The sequence below is a fragment of the Semicossyphus pulcher genome, unplaced genomic scaffold, assembly GCF_022749685.1.
Source record: "Semicossyphus pulcher isolate SPU_LCO1_2020_fin unplaced genomic scaffold, fSemPul1.0.p SCAF_1, whole genome shotgun sequence".
NCBI lineage: Eukaryota > Metazoa > Chordata > Actinopteri > Labriformes > Labridae > Semicossyphus > Semicossyphus pulcher.
This window is the reverse complement of record NW_027211603.1, coordinates 34,156,717-34,178,447: the sequence shown is the minus strand read 5'-3', so window position 1 is coordinate 34,178,447 and position 21,731 is coordinate 34,156,717. Positions and strand designations below refer to the sequence as shown.

The 21,731-nt window shown below is 40.4% G+C and overlaps 1 protein-coding gene across 4 annotated transcripts in view; it reads right to left on the bottom strand.

Moving 5' to 3' along the window:
• efl1 (elongation factor like GTPase 1) overlaps positions 1-21,731 on the bottom strand; it is a 165,820-nt gene that overhangs the window by 71,605 nt on the left and 72,484 nt on the right. For all 4 annotated transcript variants that reach the window (XM_069665133.1, XM_069665215.1, XM_069665160.1 and 1 more), the window contains one exon: positions 19,070-19,201. In XM_069665133.1, coding sequence (XP_069521234.1) covers positions 19,070-19,201 — 132 coding nt within the window. The remainder of the gene's footprint in view (positions 1-19,069; positions 19,202-21,731) is intronic.

The window sequence follows — 21,731 nt, the reverse complement described above, 5'->3', positions numbered from 1 at the left end:
ATGACAAAGACTTGTGGTGATCCGCTCTCCTGTGGTCTCCTCCGGATCGTGCGGTGTGCTCTCTCTATCTCCGGCGTGTCGGAGAGACCCAATATCGATGGTAACCATTTTTCTAGGAAGGCAACGGCCGTGCGATCCTCAAATTCTTCCTTCTCTGACGATTCTCCTGGTCGTCGAGTTGTGCCCTAAGTTCAGCCTCAGCCCGGGAGTGTTTCTCGGTCAGCTCGTCTTGGTCTTGTTGCAGGCTGGTGACTGACTGCTCGACTTCGGTGCATTTTTGCTCCAGTTGGGCTATCTTCTCTGTGTTAGCTTGCAGCCCTCCCTCCAGCTTCTAAATAGATGCGTCCACTTGGTTAAGACAGGCAGCAAATGTGTCACGTTCGTCATTTTTTCCATCTCTCTCAGAAACCAGGGTGGTGGCTGCGTGTCCATGAAGCTGTCGATGTTAGCTTGCGACGACTTAGCGCCAGCCATGTTAGCGCCAGCCGTAGCAGTCACAGATGAGCAGGGCATAGAGGTGGATGAGGATGTCTTTCCAGAGCTTGCAAAAATCAAAGAAGTGTGCTTTGTCATTTACACTGATGGTAAAGTAATTTAAAATTACAGTTTCATTTTTAGCTTGAAGATAAAGTAAATATATATATTAGTATATATATATATTTTAACAAACATTGATTAGAAACCAAAACAACATTCTATGTACCATGTACATTTCAGACCTACCACGAGCAGAGTCATCCAAGAATATGGCTGAAAGTACAGACTCGACAGAATATGTGACACTTACAACTTGTGGTAGGATCTATTTTGGTATTTGTTTATAGGACTTACAAAATAGTCCTCTGGAAGTTGGGGCAAGTTGTGATTTTGGGTTAAGCTAAAAAAATATTAAAATATTTTATTTTAGCTAATTGTACAAATGGTGTCTATTTCTCAGTCACAGTATAATGAACTTTAGGAGGCCACAGACTGAAGGAAAATTTGTTTCCACTTCTACAATTTAAACTGGTATACTACACTGAACAAAAATATAAACGCAACACTTTTGTTTTTGCTCCCATTTTTCATGTGCTGAACTCAAAGATCTAAGACTTTTTCTATGTACACAAAAGGCCTATTTCTCTCTAAATCTGTGTTAGTGAGCACTTGTCCTTTGCCGACATAATCCATCCACCTCACAGGTGTGGTGTGCCTTAGGCTGGCCACAATAAAAGGCCTATCTAAAATGTGCAGTTTTAGTGTATTGGGGGGGTCGGGGGGGGTCAGAAAACCAGTCAGTATCTGGTGTGACAACCATTTGCCTTACGCAGTGCAACACATCTCCTTTGCATGGAGTTGATCAGGTTGTTGATTGTGGCCTGTGGAATGTTGGTCCACTCCTCCTCAATGGCTGTGCCAAGTTAGTGGATATTGGCAGGAACTGGAACACGCTGTCGTATACGCCGATCCAGAGCATCCCAAACATGCTCAATGGGTGACATGTCCGGTGAGTATGCTGGCCATGCAAGAACTGGGATGTTTTCAGCTTCCAGGAATTGTGTACAGATCCTTGCAACATAGGGCCGTGCATTATCATGCTGCAACATGAGGTGATGGTCGTGGATGAATGGCACAACAATGGGCCTCTGGATCTCATCATGGTATCTCTGTGCATTCAAAATGCCATCAATACAATGCACCTGTGTTCGTTGTCCATACCATATGCCTGCCCATACCATAACCCCACAGCCACCATGGGCCACTTGATTCACCACGTTGACATCAGCAAACCGCTCACCCACACGACGCCATACACGCTGTCTGCCATCTGCCCTGTACAGTGAAAACCGGGATTCATCCGTGAAGAGAACACCTCTCCAAAGTTCCAGACGCCATCGAATGTGAGCATTTGCCCACTCAAGTCGGTTATGACGACGAACTGCAGTCAGGTCGAGACCACGATGAGGATGACGAGCATGCAGATGAGCTTCCCTGAGACGGTTTCTGACAGTTTGTGCAGAAATTCTTTGGTCATGCAAACCGATTGTTGCAGCAGCTGTCTGGGTGGCTGGTCTCAGACGATCTTGGAGGTGAAGATGCTGGATGTGGAGGTCCTGGGCTTGTGAGGCCGGTTGGATGTACTGCCAAATTCTTTGAAACGCATTTGGAGACGGCTTATGGTAGAGTAATGAATATTCAATTCAAGGGAAACAGCTCTGGTGGACATTCCTGCAGTCAGCATGCCAATTGCACGCTCCCTCAAAACATGCAACCTCTGTGGCATTGTGCTGTGAGATAAAACTGCACATTTTAGAGTGGCCTTTTATTGTGGCCAGCCTAAGGCACACCTGTGCAATAATCATGCTGTCTAATCAGCATCTTGATATGCCACACCTGTGAGGTGGAGGGATTATCTCGGCAAAGGACAAGTGCTCACTAACATAGATTTGGACAAATTTGTGAACAATATTTGAGAGAAATAGGCCTTTTGTGTACATAGAAAAAGTCTTAGATCTTTGAGTTCAGCTCATGAAAAATGGGAGCAAAACCAAAGTGTTGCGTTTATAGTTTTGTTCAGTGTATTTAAGTGATCACAACTTACTCCATGAGATTGCCATGGCATCCTGTACATATTTATCATAGAATTCCTGATGCTTTGTCAAAGACAATTTCAGACTGTTGTCTGTGTTCATCTCAGATGGTGGTGACCAGGCCCTGATTATATGGTAAATGGTAGCATTGTGGTTCTTAATTGTTGATTGTTTGTGCCCTGTATCCTCAGATATTTCAATCCTGCAGCAAGATGGTGAAGGGCCTTCATCTCCAAGTCTAACAAATACATTGTCCATCTCAAGCTTAAGCAGTCCAACTAGTGACACATGTGATGCTGGATGTCCAATTATTCAACCCGTCATGGACAGCACACATGCAAGAAATGTAATTTTAATGATATACTTTTACACTTTTTGTCTGCCTGACTCCTAAAACAAGATTAAGCAAATTGGGGTTATGGAAATGAAAAATCTTAATTTATAATTTGTATAGTAAATATATTGAGATAGTTATTTTGTTTAAAAATCACATCTTATCATTGCTGTCTTGTTATCTTCTGTCTTCAGATATTGGAGCAGATTCTCACTACTAAGCCAGGGAGGACAGTCATCAGTAGGTATGCGGATACTGGGAGTTTGAAAGATTCTACCCGGCGATTAATGGTGAACGTCATAGTAGCTCACATGCGTGAAAAGGAAGGGTAAGTGGCTTTTTGTTAATAACATGAAATTTACTTTTGTGAGGAAGAAAGAATCATATGACACTGAATTATTTTGCATTTGCAGGAGAGCTGTAACTAAAGCCACAAAGGAGTTCCATACCCTTGGGATTGTGGCTCTCTTCCCATCTTTGAAGGATCCATACTCAAAAAAGGGATATGTGAGTGCATTTTAGTTTTTGTGTAAAATATTGATGGTGGTCACAGATTTGTTTGTTGTGTGAGATTAAAAAGTTGATAGTGTCTGCACATTAACCAGAGGTATCCTTTTTTTTAATTTTAAAGGAACATTTTTATGACATACAGAGCAATACTGGCTTTCTTGAGTGGAGGGTCAAGACTGTCCAACGTCAATCCAAAACCACATCAACATCCACTAACACAGTGCTGCTGAAAGAAGGCCCCACATCTCTAAGATCATTTGGTTCCATAGATGACAAGCAATCGGGAGATGAACGTATGGAGGCAGTGTCCCTTCTTCACCACACTACAGAACAGGATTTAGTCTTCCAGAAGATGAGAGAAACATTCCACTATCATCAAGAGATGCTCCATGACCCACAGTAGTCAGTGGACATACTTCAACTGTTTCCTCGTTTCTTAGACACAAAGGGATTGGTAGGTAACAAATACGAATTTAAAAAACATTTGTCAAAATACATACATTTAGACAAGGTGATTGTAATACTAGTTCCGCTCCTTTTTATATGAGATTTTGCAGGACTTCTTGATGATGTTTGGAGCAGAGACTTCCTCCAGGTTCCTGGAAAAATGGGCCCCCTGTTTTAAAGACAAGGTCATCCAGGAAGCCAGGGAACCTCAGAGAGACACCTCTCCTGAAAAAACAGCTCAAAACTGCCATGAATGAAGAATCTGACCCTGCAGATGATGCAGGTAGTATTACAATAGACACAATTAATTTGTATTGTAATAAGTTGCCAAAAACAGACATGGTAACTCGAAAATCTTTTTAGATATTCTCCATGAACGACTCCAGACTTGATCAAACCGGAGCCTGTACTTTTAAGAGTTTGTAGTAACTTGTCCAGTCTGAGCAGTGAGGTGTTAAGCTAGTTTCACACAAGCACGCCTGAGCAGCATGGTCATAAGACGTTAGATGAATAGGGGACAACAAAGGTGACCTCAACATTGACAAGGTGTAAAACACATGAAGTAATGGTTTTCTTCACTGATTGCAGAATGGGATAGTGACATGGCCTCTCTTCTTGTCTTGCTGCATCTTCTCACTCCGCAACCAGCTGGAAGGAAACGGGCCAGGAAGATCAGTGTCAGAGAGGCAACAGATCACCTGGTGAAATTTCACAAGGTTTGTCAAGAAATATAATCCAATTCCAAATATTGTGGTATTGTGTGTTTTAAAGAAATGTCTTATATGGAAGTGCTTTTCACTGTGTTTCAGTCCTGCCAGAGTCTGGAGGATCACCTCATCACCACAGAAGGAAACCCCCAGCCATATCTTCTGGCCACAGGGACCTCAAAAGCTCAGGTTTTCAGCTTCTACATAGTTTTGGATAGAAAGCTTCTTCCATGTCAGTCAGGTACATCCTTGGGCACATTTGATGAACTGTTCAAGTCCCACTTTGTTTTCAGTGTGAAATAGGATGATGCTCTGTCCAGCCTGTACACATTTTTGCAGACTACTCTGTACAACATAGATATTGGCACAATGGAAGAAACTCCAAAAGTCAAGGAGTTGAGAGCAAGGTTGTTAAATAAGCCATAAAAGGTTCAAGCAGCAAAAATGTTGAGATGTTTCCTCTGTGCGTCATCCTTTGGTACAGCCTCACTTTTATTCAGGCACCTCAAACTAATGCATGGAATGTAAAATAGGATGTTGCTTGCAATTCTCTAGTTATTCTGGGTTTAGAAGACATCTCATAAAGATACATGTGCATATTGTCAACACATGTGTAACAGAGGAGACCCATTCCAACCATGCCATTCAAGAGCACAATAATCCTCTGTGCATAAATGATGAAACACCTTGCACTTCATCTCAGCACCAAAATATTGAAGCAGGCCCTTCAGTGTCAAGGGGCAGCAAAGATATGTGTGCATCAGTTATTGCCAAGCTTTTAAGAAGCGGTGTACCAAATACTGTAGTGCTTTCTACCATCGAGAATTTAGAGGAATGTGTGGGAGACTTGCAGTCTAATATTCAGGACCATGTACTAAACTTACTACCTGCCGGCAATCCTGCAAGATCAGCCATAGAAGAGTTATTTAAAGGTAATGACAACCCTTCTAGCCACTTGAATTCTAACAGTAAATGGAAGAAATACTTCACAGAAAAATTGGATATTGTACAACCAGTTGAAAAACGTCTAGGTATAAGGTTTGATACCAGACGAAATTGCAAAAGTGGAACCTATGAGCAAGTTCCAATCATTGACAAATTCATATATATCCCCATACTCAAAACACTCCAGTTCATCTTCAAGAATGAAACTATTTCTGAGATGATGTAAACATCTACTCAGTGTGACACATACGAGAACTTCTGTGATGGAAGCTACTTCAAAAGTCATCCCTTGTTTTCAAGTGACAAGTTTGCCCTCCAAATCCAGTTGTATACTATGATGATTTTGAGTGTGCAAACCCACTAGGGTCAAAAAAGGTATTCATAAAGTTGGCTGTCTTTACTTCATCCTCAGGAATCTTCCACCCAAGGTGAATTCTGCCTTAATGAATATTCATCTAGTATCATTGTTTCATGCACAAGATACTAAGAAATATGGCGTTGATGAAATTCTGAAACCCTTAGTAAGAGACTTGAAAATATTAGAGACAACTGGGGTTGCTCTTCCATTTGCTGAATTTCCTGTACGTGGCACTCTTGCACAAATTACTGGTGATAATTTGGGTATGCACAGCATTCTTGGATTCTTGGAGTCATTTAGTGCAAATTACTTCAGTAGACTTTGCCTAATTGATAAATCTTCAGCTCAGTCAGTTTTCTCAGAGGATGACCCAAGTTTGACAATAAGATCACCAGTTTTCAATGATCAACATTATTCTACTTTGGTAGGTGATCCGACATTAACCTCTTCATTTGGCATCAAGAGAGAGAGCATACTGAACACTTTGCAGTATTTCGATATTGCAGAAAATTATGCAGTTGACATCATGCATGACATTTTGGAAGGGGTTGGTCAATATGAGGTCAAACTACTATTTGAATATTTGATTGAACATTTCATCTCCAAAGAAAGCCTCTTGAATAGGATTTATGCTTTTAATTATGGCTATTTGGAAAAGAAAAACAAGCCAAAAAATGTAAAGCTTGACTGTGTTGGATATGGAATAGGGTTAAACGCATCACAAACACTGTGTTTGATCACAAACATACCTTTAATATTTGGTGATCTGGTATCAGAGTATGATTTGCACTGGCGCTTGATGCTCTTGTTGCTGAACATAATAAACATTTCGTTCTCATACTCAATCACTGAAGGGATGACTGTGTATTTAAAGCACCTTATCATTGAACATCACCAGCTCTTCAAAGAACTGTACCCATCAAAGAACTTGATTCCAAAACATCATTTCATGGTCCACTATCCGAGGTGCATTCGAAAAATTGGACCCCTCATTCATATATGGACTATGAGATTTGAGGCTAAACACAATTTTTTTAAGGATTGTGTGAAGAACTTCAAGAATTTAACAGTATCACTTGCAAGGAAATACCAGTTTGCAGTAGCCTATCATTGGAAATGCCTGACAACAAAAGCAATTGAGTCTGGTCCAGTCAAAACGAGTGTACAGAGCATGTGTCTACATATCTTCACATTGATTCACAAGCCACTGTCAACCTGACAAACTGGGTAAAGTGTGATGGAATTGAATATCGCCTTGGCCTCTTTGTTTGTACTGGCACTCAAGAAAACACACCAGTCTTCAGCAAAATATCTTCCATCCTTTTGCACAATGGTAAAGTGTTCTTTGTTCTGAATGAACATGAAACTTGTTTCCATTACCATTTCCATGCTTTCCAAGTTGGTGAAAACATCCCAAGGAAGATACTGGTTCTAGAAAGGGAGAAAATAAGATATTTCAAAAGCTTTGATTCTCAAATGTCCTATGGGTGTGATTTTTTATTTGTATGTTGTGTTAGAGGGCTGTATTATTTAATCTGTTGGCCTAAAATGCCTAAAATGTTGGCCAAACTGAATGTATTGAATTTATCTTTTACGTTCTTGTACATGTTTCTGTGCTTTAACAGCACGTTTAACATTCTATTTCATGTTAATATAATCCTGCATAACAGAGAAGTTTGCTTTCGGAATCTTATCAGACTGCTGTCTTTTACATTTAAGGTTGTTTTAAAAATGATCACACTTGCATTTCCTCAAAAAAGTTTATGCAGTACAGAGGGATGTGGTATGGTATATTTTTTTCCAGTTTTGCTGAAATATGCAAATTTATTTTTTTACTACATATTTTTTATTTGTGATTTCCATTTGACCACACAATTTCCTAACTGTTAAGCTGCCATTGTAGCTGTTTATTTTAAATGTGTATGCTGTTATTGAAGAAAGCTTTTACTCAAAATGTAACTTTTTAACCCTTGTGTTGTGTTCATTTTGTGTTAAACAATTTTGTGTTCCCGGTCAGAAATGACGATTCCACTAAGACTCACCAAAACTTTTCTTGTTGTGTTAGATTTTTTAATCAACTTAAGTTCTAGTAAATATTACAAGTTTTGAAATTCTATATGTTTTTAGTGGCCTGTGTGCCTCATTGATCTGATCTTATACACTTGAAAGCAAGTTCTAAAAAACATAATTTCTGGATTATTTTGAGTAAAAGAAATAATCAGATGACACATGGTATACTGTTTATTACAGAGTACTTTGGGTCAAAGTTATCAAGGACATTTGCTTTGAAACCATTGAAATTTTTTATACAGTCATAACAAGTAACACGTGTTATGTTCCCGGTCAAAAGTGACCATGAATATTTTAAATGTGTACAAAGGAAATTATCCCAAAACTGCACATGACATTTTCACAGTATTCCAAGATCAATGTCTTCATACATTAACGAACAACTAACAAGAACAATAACATGTTAACCAGTCTATCAGATGTGTTTTTGCCTGATAACAGAAAAAAACAGTCAACCACTAATAAAATCAGGCTTCTAAATGTGGTGTGAGTGTGTTGACTCAAACTTCAGTGGTGTTTTTTTCTCATGCACATGTTGGACACTATGCGCAGGTTGTTGTGTGTCTCTTGCAAATATATGCATTGAATTTATGGCATGTTGTGCTTGTTTTGACATCTCTTGGTGCACACAGACTGCACCTCTTCCTCTTATCACCTCTCTTTCTTGTAGCAAGTGATCTTGCTTCTTGCTCCTGGAACTCTGTTACCAATGCAGCCAAGGCTGGCGTTTAGGGAAGGTGTTGGCGTTGTTGAATGTGGGGTGCCAGCATGGCTTTCCCCAACTCCTCCAGAAATAGCCTCCTCTTGAACGATTTCCCCTGCTTCCATCCTGGATTCACCTCCATCCACACCACAAATGCGTTGTAAGCTGACACATCTAAGATGTTGAAAAATATCACCATCGGCCAACGTGCTGTCTTCCTCCTGATTACATTTTCAGCTGAAAGCCTACCTTGATTCTCAGGTGGGGATGAAGACCAGGATAAGTTCCCATTCTTTGACTTGAATGTGACAGCAACCTCAGCATGGCCGTCCTATTCATCACTGGATTCCTCCTCATCAGTTATTTCTTGGTCTGGATTATATTCTGTCATCTTCAGTTTCTGACACTTCCTCCTCAAATCCATCTTACCTGTCCTTTTCCTGGCCTCTCCCCCCCTCATCAGTGTGGTGATCATCAAATATGAAAACAAGAACCTCACTTGCGGTATATTGACGACCAATGTTGCAATCTTCTGTGAGAACTGTCAACACAGGTGTTGTTCCCGCGGCAGAGAGACTCTACTGGGCAAAGGTTCCCGCAGTGGTTGCCGGGGGACCCAGGGTGTGTGTGTGTGTGTGTGTGTGTGTGTGTGTGCGTGCGAGTGTGCATGTATGCTTGTATGTGTGTGCATGTGTGCTTGTATGTGTGTGTGTGTGTGTGTGTGCACACGCGTGTATGTGTGTGTGTGCGTGTGTGCGTCCATCTGACAAATGAGGATGTACCTGAGCTCAGTTTTTTGGCCAATTGTTGTCTCCCCCATTCATTTCTAATGACCGGTCATTTTTGATCTGGAACATTAAGAGTGTACAAAAGTTGAATAAAACTCACAAAATTGTATGCAAAGCATTACAATTTATTTTCTGTGTTCAAATCCTCTTTGTGGACAAAGTCATGGAATCTAAGGTCAATCTGAAGAAATTAACTACAAATTTTCAGAGATAAAACTTTTATATCGGTCAGATTTGACCGGAACACAACACAAGGGTATTCATGAAGCAAGGAGTTGTGAACTTTCTGGATGTGTTAGAATAAAGGCATTGAAGTAATTTATGTGTTTTTTGTATTAGTTTTCATCTAAAAAACATTTTTTGTGATTTTATACATTAATTCTGTAAGTGTGAAATAAAACACTTTCAAGTGTTGACTCTAAATGAGAGTGCTTTTTCCTCTTAATGGGAGTAGTGTTTTAACTCCCATAAGAGCTCAACAGATTGAGGGAGTACGGCCTGAATTTATCTGTCTTTGGTGATAGATGGACGGCGGAATGCCAAGCTGCGTTTGAAACTGTCATTGATAAGTTGACAACAGCTCCAGTTCTTGGGTTTGCCGACCCCAAACTATCATATGTCCTACATACAGACACAAGCACTGTTGGGTTAGGTGCTGCCCTCTATCAGGAACAGCAAGGACAAAGACGAGTCATAGCTTATGCAAGCTGTGGCTTATCACAATGTGAAGCTATGTACCCAGCTCACAAATTTGAGTTCCTTGCTCTTAAATGGGCAGTAACAGAGAAGTTCCAGGACTATTTGTATGTTACTGACTGCAACCCATTCACCTATATCCTCACTTCTGCTCGTCTTGATGCTACAAGCTACCGATGGCTCGATGCTTTGTCACCATTTGATTTCCAACTGCAATACAGAGCAGAAAAGCTAAACCAGGATGCTGACGGACTATCCAGAAGACCACACAGTGGGTTGACCAATGACTTAACATCACAAAAGGAGATGGAAAGGATAAAGCAGTTTGCACAAAAGCACTTGAAAATGACCACTCAAATCTGATGACAGAAAGCACAGTCAAGGCAATCCGTGAGAAACACATGGTCCATTACACTGTTGACAATGAACCCGCAAAGACATTGCCTGGGACCACCCTACTTATGTCACTTGCACATCATGCAAAAGCCATACCAGCTAGCTTTGGAAATGAAGACCAGCTTGATGGTTCATCTATTATTCCCCACTTCACAGCTACTAAGTTGATGGAGAAACAAAGAGCTGATAACAGCATCAGAGAAGTGACCAACCAGATAGAGTTGAAAAACCTCCACTAACTGTGAGGAAAGAACTCTGTCTCTATCTGCTACAAAAGGAATGGAACCGGTTTGAGCTGTTGGATGGCACATTATACCGAAAGCGGCAAGAGAATTACAGACAGCTTACCAACTTTTGCTATTGGAGGAGTTGAGGCCCTTAGTCTTGAAGAGCTTGCATTATGACATTGGCCACATGGGCTTGGAACGTAGTCTAGACCTTGTCAGAGCACGGTTCTATTGGCCCAAGATGTCAGCTGATGTGGAAAAGAAAATCAAGACTTGTGTTCACTGTTTACAGCAAACATCCTTACCTGAAAAAGCTGCACCGCTAGTTAACATCACAGCTACAAGACTGCTTGAACTTGTATGTATGGATTTCCTCACGGTGGAACCAGACTCAATTAACACCACGATATCCTGGTCATTACTGACCACTTTATAAAGTATGCAGTGGCCATCCCTACTCCAAACCAAAAGGCTCGAACAGTAGCTAAGTGCTTATGGGAGCACTTTCTCGTTCATTATGGTATCCCTGAAAGACTCCATAGCAACCAACGTCCTGACTTTGAGTCCAGAACAATAACAGAACTGTGTGAACTCATTGGTACTCAGAAAATAAGAACCACTCCCTACCACCCTAGAGGGAACCCTGTCGAGCGTTTCAATAGGACCCTACTCAACATGCAGGGAACCCTTGAGAATCAGAAGAAGAGTCACTGGCGTGACTACGTCAAGCCATTAGTACACGCCTTACCACTGTACTAAGAATGAGGTGACAGGTTTTACCCCTTATGAATAAATGTTCGGGCGACAGCCAAGGTTGCCAGTTGATCTAGATTTCATCATTTCGTTCAGAACCTGAAATCTCACCTTGAGACAAGCTATCAGGTTGCTGCAGAAAATGCAAAAAAGACAGCAGATCACAATAAAGCAAGGTTTGATAAACATGAAGTTGAGTCCACCCTGAGAGAAGGTGACAGGTTTAGTCAGGAATGTCCGCCTTAGAGGAAAACACAAGTTAGCTGAATGGTGGGAGTCAGATGTGTACTTTGTCCCGAGTCTGGAGACATTCCAGTGTATGTTGTGAAACCGGGACTGGAGAAAATCCACAAAGAACTTTTCCCTGTGACCTTTTGCTGCCATGCTGATACCTATCTGTTGCCCCAGTTGAAGATGAAACTGACTCATCAAAGTTTCCGAGGAGGCCAAGAACGCGGAAAAACCCAGAGGACGATACCTCAGATGAAGTGGATTGTAATGAATCCCAATTTGACCCTGAGGAATACGACCATTACGTCGTAAGAACTTTAGAGTAGAAACCCTAGGTTTTACTTGCCCCCCTCAAACCTTGGAAAATGTCCCAGAAAGGACTGAACCGGAACCCTTTAAAATTTCGTCTGTTTAGCATGATCCTTCAGATGTAGCCGAGGCTTTCCTTGAGGATACTCCAGAGGAGACTTGTGATTTCAACTTACCTGATCCTGGAACCATCAACCTACCTGACCCTGGAAAGAACAACCCACCTGATCCTAAAAAGATGATAACCTACCTGAACCTGAACAAGACAACCTACCTGCTGAAAAAAAATCTAAAGACCTACCTGCAGAGGATCTGAATAGTGTCAATTCCCCTACTCAAACCACTCAAGATGTTGTTGAAGATCAAACTGAAACTGAAAGAGGTTGCATGAGAAGATCCACCAGAGACAGAAGGGCTACTAAAAGATTGACTTACTCTGAGCTAGGGAATCCATTAGTTACAATAGTCCAGTCTCTATTTCAGAGTTTGAGTGAAGCAATTACAGACTCATTAGCAGAATCTAGCTACCAACAACCACACAGAGTTATGACAGTGTAGACCCTGAAGACAATGCACAGAGACGTGCATTAGGTAAAGTGGGGAGGATGTAACACACATTTAAATACTAAGGATAAATACATAAGTATGACATAAATAGATGTTTATTTTAAAATGCATAGATAAGTTCATTAACTATAAAGTTAATTAACTGAGTTAAAATGAATACATATGATACTAAGTTGGGGAAGTTACACTTAATTCATTAAGACCTAATGCTGTGTATAATTAAAAAGTATAAATCATCGTATTGTTAAAAATATGTTCATGTAATCTGTTGAGAGTCAGTTAAAAGCAGTCAAACAGTACTTTTAATGGAAATTATTAAAAATGTGGCTGTAAGCAATTGCAATGACACTTCCCTTTTTTACCTTTGATGCGCAGTGCTGCAGAAGAGCGAGAGACAACATAGAGGAGAAGGTAGTAGGAAGTGCAGATAAATTAATCAGAAAAAAACTGTGAAAGGAGTTGATTTAAATACTAACAATTGATGCCTCATTGGCTTTTGATTCAAGAGGAGTCTGTTTGAGTTTGTTTTTGGTGTTTGTTGCCTTTGAAATCGATCGGAAGAGACATTTTTTGCCGCGAGTGTGCAGCGAAAGGACACGCGACGCAGGATTCAAGACAGCGAGCCAGACCCACGGACAACGCTAGACTCGACAACTCAACTTCATCTTGCCAGTGAGGAACTCTGCTACTACGGACGAACTGTTGGTGAACTCGCTGCCAGAGCGGAAGGAGTGTTGGAACCTTTATTATTTGCACTGAACTGAATTTGAGAAGATAACATTGAACTGAACTGAATTTGAAGTGTTAAATTTATACTGTGTTTGTTCATAATTGTCACTGTTTTGGACAAGGTATAATTGTGTTAATCTTCATTTTGACAAAAAAAGGTGAATTTGCTTTCTTAGCTGTTAAAGGAGGGAAAAGGGGAGTTAAATAACTCATAAATAGCTTAAAATTGCTACAAACCTTGAACCTAAACCAAAAATAGATACTTACAGGCTGGTCTGATCCAATATAAAGAACCTACAAAGGAAAAAAAGTGAACGACTTATCTTTTATTTTTCTATTTTTATTTTACCTGCAGGATAATTAACCATTTATTGAAAAACTGTTTCACTTAAACATAGTTCTGTCCTATTATTGTGTTTATATCAGTAAAGTGCCGGCTTTTGCATTGAAAGTGTATTTTTGTTCTGTTACCCCACTCCGTTAGAACCTAGATCTGGTCCAGGAGCTTCAATTGAGACACATGCGTGACACTAGTGCTACACATGCACACTGCCATATGTGGATAAATGCGTCCCAGACCACCTCCGTATGTAGCCTGGGTGATCCGATCTGAATAATCCTCAATTCGACCTAGGTGTGTTCACACCTGTAGTTGCATGGAATTAGATTTGTGCCAAAATAATCAAACAAAACTTTTTAAATATCAAACAAAAATACGAATTTGAAAGAGAATAGAACTCACCCAAGCAAAAAAAAAGTAATCTCAAAATTAAAACTTATCACTTGCAAACAAATTATCTGTGTAATTGTGTAAAGTATTGGTCTTTTACTCTTTTCATAACATATCATTTTGTTTACAGTTCCCTTAGTTTCTTTCTCACTGCTGGCTTTACGGTTGCGCTCCCAGCTGTCTTGTTTGCGCTCCCTGATTTTTTGTTTGGAGTTCTGGCACAAACCTCTCGGGTGGGCGGGTTCTTTAAGGGGTGCATCCCCATTGGCTAATGAGTTTTTGAGTGACAGCTCCATAGCTGGAGAGCTCACTCAGTGCCCCGGAAGTTGTTCAGCAGCACACCAAGTTCTGGCCTAATGGAGACACGTAAACGAACCAACGAGAGAGTCCTACATGATCATTAACGCGTAAGTATTGATCATATATGTTGTCTGTGTCTTACTAGACGTTTTGTTGTTTTGTTCTGTTGTGGTTAGTAAGGTTTTATTGAATTAACGTTAGCTAACGTTAGCTATTGCTATCAATAACGATTGCTAGCTAGCTAACGCCACACACACACATACACCCACCCACACACACACACACACCCCCCCCCCACACACACACACACTAGCACTAACTTTGCAGAAAATCGGGCAGTGTAGTGTAGCGAGGACAGAGGTGGACCTAACTAGTGTGGCAAAACTGATAACCATTTATCAGTGAGTGTTAACTCTAAATGCATTCCCTTCCAACTAATGGACCTTTGGATTAACACTGGGGAGGATGTTTACCAGACATCCTGGAACCTTCTCAGTGGTTTTACACTCCAAGTCATAAAGGTGACAAAAGTAACATTTCCCAGTGGACTATCAAGTCCTCGGACACTTCAAGAAACCACCCTTTAGGAGATAAAGGGGTGAATCAACAACGACCCTCAGACCTCTTTGGTCGAGCATTGGTAGAATTGTCTTTGTTCACAATCAAATGGATTAACACATAAACATTCTAATGAGAAGACTGTACCCTCTGACAAGACCAAAAGGCGAATAAACAAGAATTGGTTGATAAGGACACTGAATAACAATGGTTGCCTTTCCTATGTTTTATCTGTCTCTCCTCTCTCTCTAATCTCAACATAAACACACCCAACACCTCCTCCTCTCTTCTACTCTCACTGTGAAAACAGACGCCAGTCATAAATTTAAGAGCATTCTTGTGTGTGTTCTGAAGTACTTTTTGATCAGTTCTGAATTAAGGTAAACTTGTGGTCCAATCATTCAGGAAACAAGTTCATGTTACTCAATTTGTGTTTCCCTGCAAAATGGTTCAATTCCCGCTTCTGTACGTTATATTTTTACTGAGATATAAAATTACAATTATACTGTAACTTCTACCGTGTGGTCATACTGCCATCCAGTGGACATGTTGAAATACGTCAGTGAATTATTAATAATCCGGCGATCTTTGTTAAAACGCGTCATTTAACCCCTATTTCTTTTAGTTAGATAGTTAGATCTGGCAACCAATTGATTAGGAATTGCATGCACCGTTTAATAAACTATAATGATTATAAAGTATGTTTGCCGTAGTTATCTTGTGTTCATGATTATATTCCTATTTTCATTTAATGTGTGTTTTAAAAACAACTGCTTAACATCTATCGACAAGTGACAAGTGTTACTTTGTGCAAAAATTAATTTTAATTTAATTTTTTTTCTTTTTTCCTTTGGTTTTCACGGTCCACCAAAGAGCCACATATACTCCTCTTAACCTTAATTATTTTCTCTGGACTTTCTTTTGTTTCGTACTTTCCTTAACCTCTCGACCGTCAAAGTAACGCGTAATTGTATCCAGCTCAGCAAGCTTGATTTTCTTTCTTTTTCTACATCAGTAAAGCCCGCTTTTATAGTTTGAAGGTATTATCGTCCGGCCGGCGAGATTACTTTTAAGTTATTTAAACGAGTTAATTAAGAAGTTTTTGTCCGCCTTCGGCTTTTGACTACCAGCACTGAACGCGGGACCAGCGTGTTTTTGCCCAGGCAGTTAACCAGAGACTTCTACCGATCCACCGTGGTGGATGCTCGGGCCAGCTAAAATAACATCGATCTTTGCATTCGTCGACTGGCTGTGACGGCCTTTCACCGGGTGGAGACCTGTTGCGGAGCCCTTGACGCCGCCGACTGGAGCGAACTACAGCTGGACCCCACCGGAGAAGCCCTCTGACAACGCTGCAACAAGTAGGCATAAAACACCCGACACTGCTGTGATCAAAAGTTGATGTAGCGTATAATATTTTGAAATTTCACCATTCCAAATTTAGAGATCTAAGTGATATCCGACCCGTCCGTTTATCCGCCATAAACTAAATCAAATCATATTCTTTATCACTATCGCCAAGTTAGTACTTTAGTTCATAACCAGGTAACAATTTTCTTTAAGTGTCTTATATTCATTGTATGCTCACTTATTCACTTATTAATCATCATTTTATTATAAATAAAAGGTCTTCATTTACTGATCAAAGTCGTTGTCTATCTATATTTGTCATTACAGAACTATGGTCAATGTGTTCAGATCTTACTAAAAAGATAACGAGACTGATAAAAATTTCCTGTAATCCTATCTGTTTAATTTCCTCCTAATCGGAGGTGGTGCCCCTTTCAACAAGAGTAAATTTCTAATCCAAAAAGGTAGTTACCGCTACAGTAGGTAGGATTTTAAATGCAGGATTTTATTTGTAATTAAGTATTTTTACATGTGGCATTGATACCTTTGCTGCTTAGGTAATCTGAGTACTTCGGGTCACAGAATCTGCTGGTTAACCAAATACAGTGTAACACCGGCCTGTTTTCTTTTCTGGTTAACTTAGATATGTAAGTGCATGTGATGATAACTTTTTTAATAAAAAAGTATGTTAATTTGCCGTGACAATCACTGGAGGCTGAATGTATCTTGACTGTCATCTTCTCTTTGTAGAACAATGTAACATTGTGGGAACAGAGCAGGACCTACACAACAATGCAATCCCAGGTAGGTCAATACATGGTGTATTATAACAGATTTTGATCCAGCTAATACATCGCAATGTCACTAATGCTACAAGTTTTAATTTTGAGATTACTTTTTTATTGCTTGGAAGAGTTTTATTCTCTTTCAAATTCGTATTTTTGTTTGATATTTAAAACGTTTTGTTTGATTATTTTGGCACAAATCTAATTCCATATAGCTGAAGCTGACCACTTGTGATCTGATCAGGAAAACCACATGTTAATACTAAATGTGAACAGGGTCATAGAGCGCCACTGAAAACTATTAAAAACACAGGACATAAGTTTGAGGCCCTAGTTTAGTCATTAGAGCATGCGTCCCATATAGAGAGGCTACAGTCCTTGACGCAGCGGCCGCAGTTTCGAGTCCTGCCCTCAGCCCTTTGCTGTATGTGTTCCCCTATTCTTGTCTCCCTATATTTCCTGTCTATCTTCAGCTTACCTATCAATAAAGGCAAAACTGGCCAAAAAATTGTCGAACGCTGTACAAATGGCTGACCCTCTAGGTCAGGGGTGTCAAACTCAATCAGAGAGGGGGCCGACATTAAAAACTAGGTCTAATTTGAGGGCCGGACGGGGTCAACATTAACAACAGACTTAGGGCCTGATCAGAGGCGCACCGCATTGCCTTTTTGTGTAAGTAAACACCCGATCAGACAGAGCGTATTTTACCAGCTTGGGGTGGCTTTTTTTTCTACTGTTGTTAAGGCAACCACCGAATCTTTAGCTGTCATTAACCTAACCGTAATACTGTAAACTGACAGAAGGCCTGCCTCTCCTTTCATCCGATTGGACAATGAGAAAAAACGCCCATGACGTCAGGGGCTTTTCTGCCTTGAGTTGAAGTTTTTTCAACTCGAGGTGCTTGGAACGTTTCCTCAAAAACGCGAGGCACGCAGAGCGGAAAAACGCAAGGTGCTCTGCAATGCAAAAGCAGCGTGCAAAAAAAGTCCCTCTCATTGAAAACAATGACAATAAAGCCACCCCCAGCTGCTAAAACGCGTTCCGTCTGATCGGGCCCTTAAATTGACCATGTTTTATCAGAGGTAATATGACAAATTATTTATGCAGAAATATGAACTTAACTGATCCCAGAATTCAGAACAAAACAAGGGTATTAAAAAACATGAGATCAAATTTAAAATAAAAGACATCATTGTCATGAATTGGTTGTCTCTCTCTCTATCAGTATATTTTCACTGATCCATTTCCAATGAAAAAGTTTGATCACAGGCATCAAAAACAGCCAGAAAACTATATTTTTTCTGAAGAAAATCAAAGATAGTCGGAAAATCGCTATGTGAGCTCTGCCAAGTTTGCACATTTTATCAGCAAAATGCACAGCAGTGGAGACCTGGTTTGTCATTGTTTGGCAACATGAAAAGTGACCCAAATTTCCTTGCTGCATCCGAGTCTCCCAAAGGCGCAGCTTGTCTTGGAAAGCTCTCACTGCATCACAAATGTCCATTATCGCATGGTTCTGTTACTGAAGCTCAAGGTTAATTGGAGTGAGAAGCTTCGTTACGTTGCACAGAAATGCAAACTCACACAGCTAGTGCTCGCAGGTCTTGATTGGCGCGCCAGCTGTTGCAGTGCATTCTGGGATTTGTAGTATCAGTGGTGTGCTGGATACTGGTGGGCCAGTTATGATTAGATATTTGATATTATCTTGCGGGCTGGAGATAACTGTACTGCGGGCCAGATTTGGCCCACGGGCCTTGAGTTGGACACCTGTGCTGTCCAGGTCAATCATAGGATTTCCATTTTATCACCACTAGAGTTCTGGACTGTGGATCACTCTTTCTAAAGAGCTGGTCTCCATATAGAAGCAAACTTAGTTTGGATAGTTTTAAGTGAATATAAATATAGTATTGAAATGTACATTTCAAGAACAAACTAGGTGTGTGTGTGTGTGTGTGTGTGTGTGTGTGTGTGTGTGTGTGTGTGTGTGTGTGACTTCCAAGACCTACTTGGATGTTTGGGTTCAATAGCAACCCGCACAATGGGCGTGGCCTCAAAGTTGAGAGGAGTGAAGGGTGGACAGGCCAGGGAGGTTGACAAGGTGGCTGACTTTAGGATGTACTTCTCCAGACCTCCAATACCTGATAAGAGAGGATAAGAGATGAACAGGGTTTTATTCTTACCATGTAACTAGCTGACGTAGACATGTTTTGGTTAGCTTTAACTAGCTCTAACTAGCTAATTATATTAACTTTCCTACTAGCCTACGAAACACAAATTTAACTTGCAAATTTAGAAATAGCTACAATTATCCCTGAGATCCCTCAGGTTGGGTAGTGTAGTGCTGCTCCTCTCACATCTCTATCTGAATGTTGTAGGCAGTGCATGGACTAATTTATGTACAGATCTCTTTCACTGCTTTCCCTCTTGTTGTACTCAACATGTAAAGTAAGCATTCAACTCAAACTTTAACTTTATTGTCCCCTGAGGGAAATTTGCTTTGCAGGCAGGTAAAAAACATAAAACATAGAAAACACAACATATTGAAAGGTGTCATAATTTCGTCACTCTGATACAGGAAAACCTGTCTAGTCAAACAACATGAGATCACTGACACATCTTGTGTCGCAAATGATTAACACGTGTCAGTGATCTTAACACGTGTCAAAAACAGGACTAACATTTTAAACCACAATTTTACTGTTACAACTATAATTTTTAAAGACTAAACTGCATTAAGTCCACCTGTTATATAAAATATGCTATATAAATAAACTGCACATGAAAGATTTATCTCACCTTTACTGACATTTGCTAAGACAAGCTCTGGGAAAAGAGCGCTGCAAAAATATGTTTTTCTCTGGTTCTACTATTTATAGATTTGTGCTTGTGTGAACATTTATTGTATACAACACTTCTTCCAACTTCCAAATAAAATACTCTCATTAAGGTCTTTTATTTGCAGAAAATTACATCTGGTAAAGAGAACAAAAAGATGCAAAAAACATGCTTTTCAGACCTCTAATAATGAAAAAACAACTTCATTTTTTAAAAAACAGAATACTGATACTTAGGAAGCGTTCAGAAATCAATATTTGGTGGAATCATTTTTAATTACAGCTTTCATGCATCTTGGCATTCTCTCCACCAGTCTTTCACATTGCTTTTGGGTGACTTTATGCCATCCTTGGCGTAAAAATCCAAGCAGCCCGGCTTTATTTGACAGCTTGTGACCATCTATCTTCCTCTTGATTGCATTCCAGAGGTTTTCAATGGGGTTCATATCTAGATTGGGCTGGCCATGACATGTAGAGAGAGATATGCTTTGGCGCTATCATGGTATACCAGGGTATTAAGAAATCCCAACGGTATGAATTTCAATATCGTCAAACATTCAGACACTAATTTTTCTATTAAACTGTTGCAGATAATATGTAGAGGTGGTGTGTTGTAATGTATAGCATGTGCCAGCAGAGGTCAGGCTACTTCTCATGGAATGGGTTAACAGCAGAGCAGAGAAAGATGGCGACCACCTCTGCCCCCGTTTGGGAGTGTTTTGGGGATTTGGCTTGATGAGAAAGGTGAGCCAGCATACGTTGATGAAGCTGTGAGTATTATGCCTGGCTCCGGAGAGTGACAGCAGGAGCACGCCCCCGAAACTTGAAACGGGCATGCGCAGTGGCCCAGAGAGCCGGAAGAATGGAAAAGAGATCAGCCACCGATTAAGCTGTTATTACCATGTGTGTGTACTGGAGATCTGCAAGTCGTATTATTAGGGCCCGAGCACCGAAGCGGTGCGAGTACCTCTTGAAATTGAAGGAATTATTATTATTATTAGGGCCCAAGCACCGAAGCGGTGCGAGTACCTCTTGAAATTGAAGGAATTATTAGGGCCCGAGCACCGAAGGCGGTGCGAGGACCTCTTGAAATTGAAGGAATTATTAGGGCCCGAGCACTGCACGCAGTGGCGAGGACCTCTTGGAATGCAAGGAATTATTATTCTTCTTCTTATTATTTTAAACCGCAATGAATCGCAAATTTGGCGGCTTAAACATGCCCCAAAACTCATCAAATTTGGAATGTGCATCAGGTCTGGCGAAAAATTTGATATTTTGTGGGTTTCCCACATGGCAATGGCAAAATGGCTCTATAGCGCCCCCTAGAATTTTAGCAAAATTCAGCCCCTAAAGGAGGTTTCACCTACGGGCCTGAAATTCGGTAGGCATATGTATCATGTCCATACCTACAAAAAAGTCTCATATACATATCCCCATAACCCAACAGGAAGTCAGTCATTTTGCTTTGAATTTCAAAATAAGACGTGTTTTTGGCGATTTCCAGGGGTCATACTTTAACGAACTCCTCCTAGGGACTTCCTCCCAGACTTTTCAAAGTCGCTCAGTTTATTGACAACACATTGAAGATTAAAAGTTATCAAAAGCTTGAGTTTTTGAGAATGGGCGTGGCCTTGGCTGGGGGTCAAAGTCTGATGTTTTTTGGGCAAAATGCCAAAAAATGAAAATCACTGTTACTCTCACATACAGTCTTCTATCCTCTTCATATTTCACATGTCAGACAAGAATCCCAGCCCCAACACAATTACATGAAAATATTTCCCATCAGGCCTAGCGCCCGCTACTGGAAACAGGAAGTGAAATATTTTACTCTACA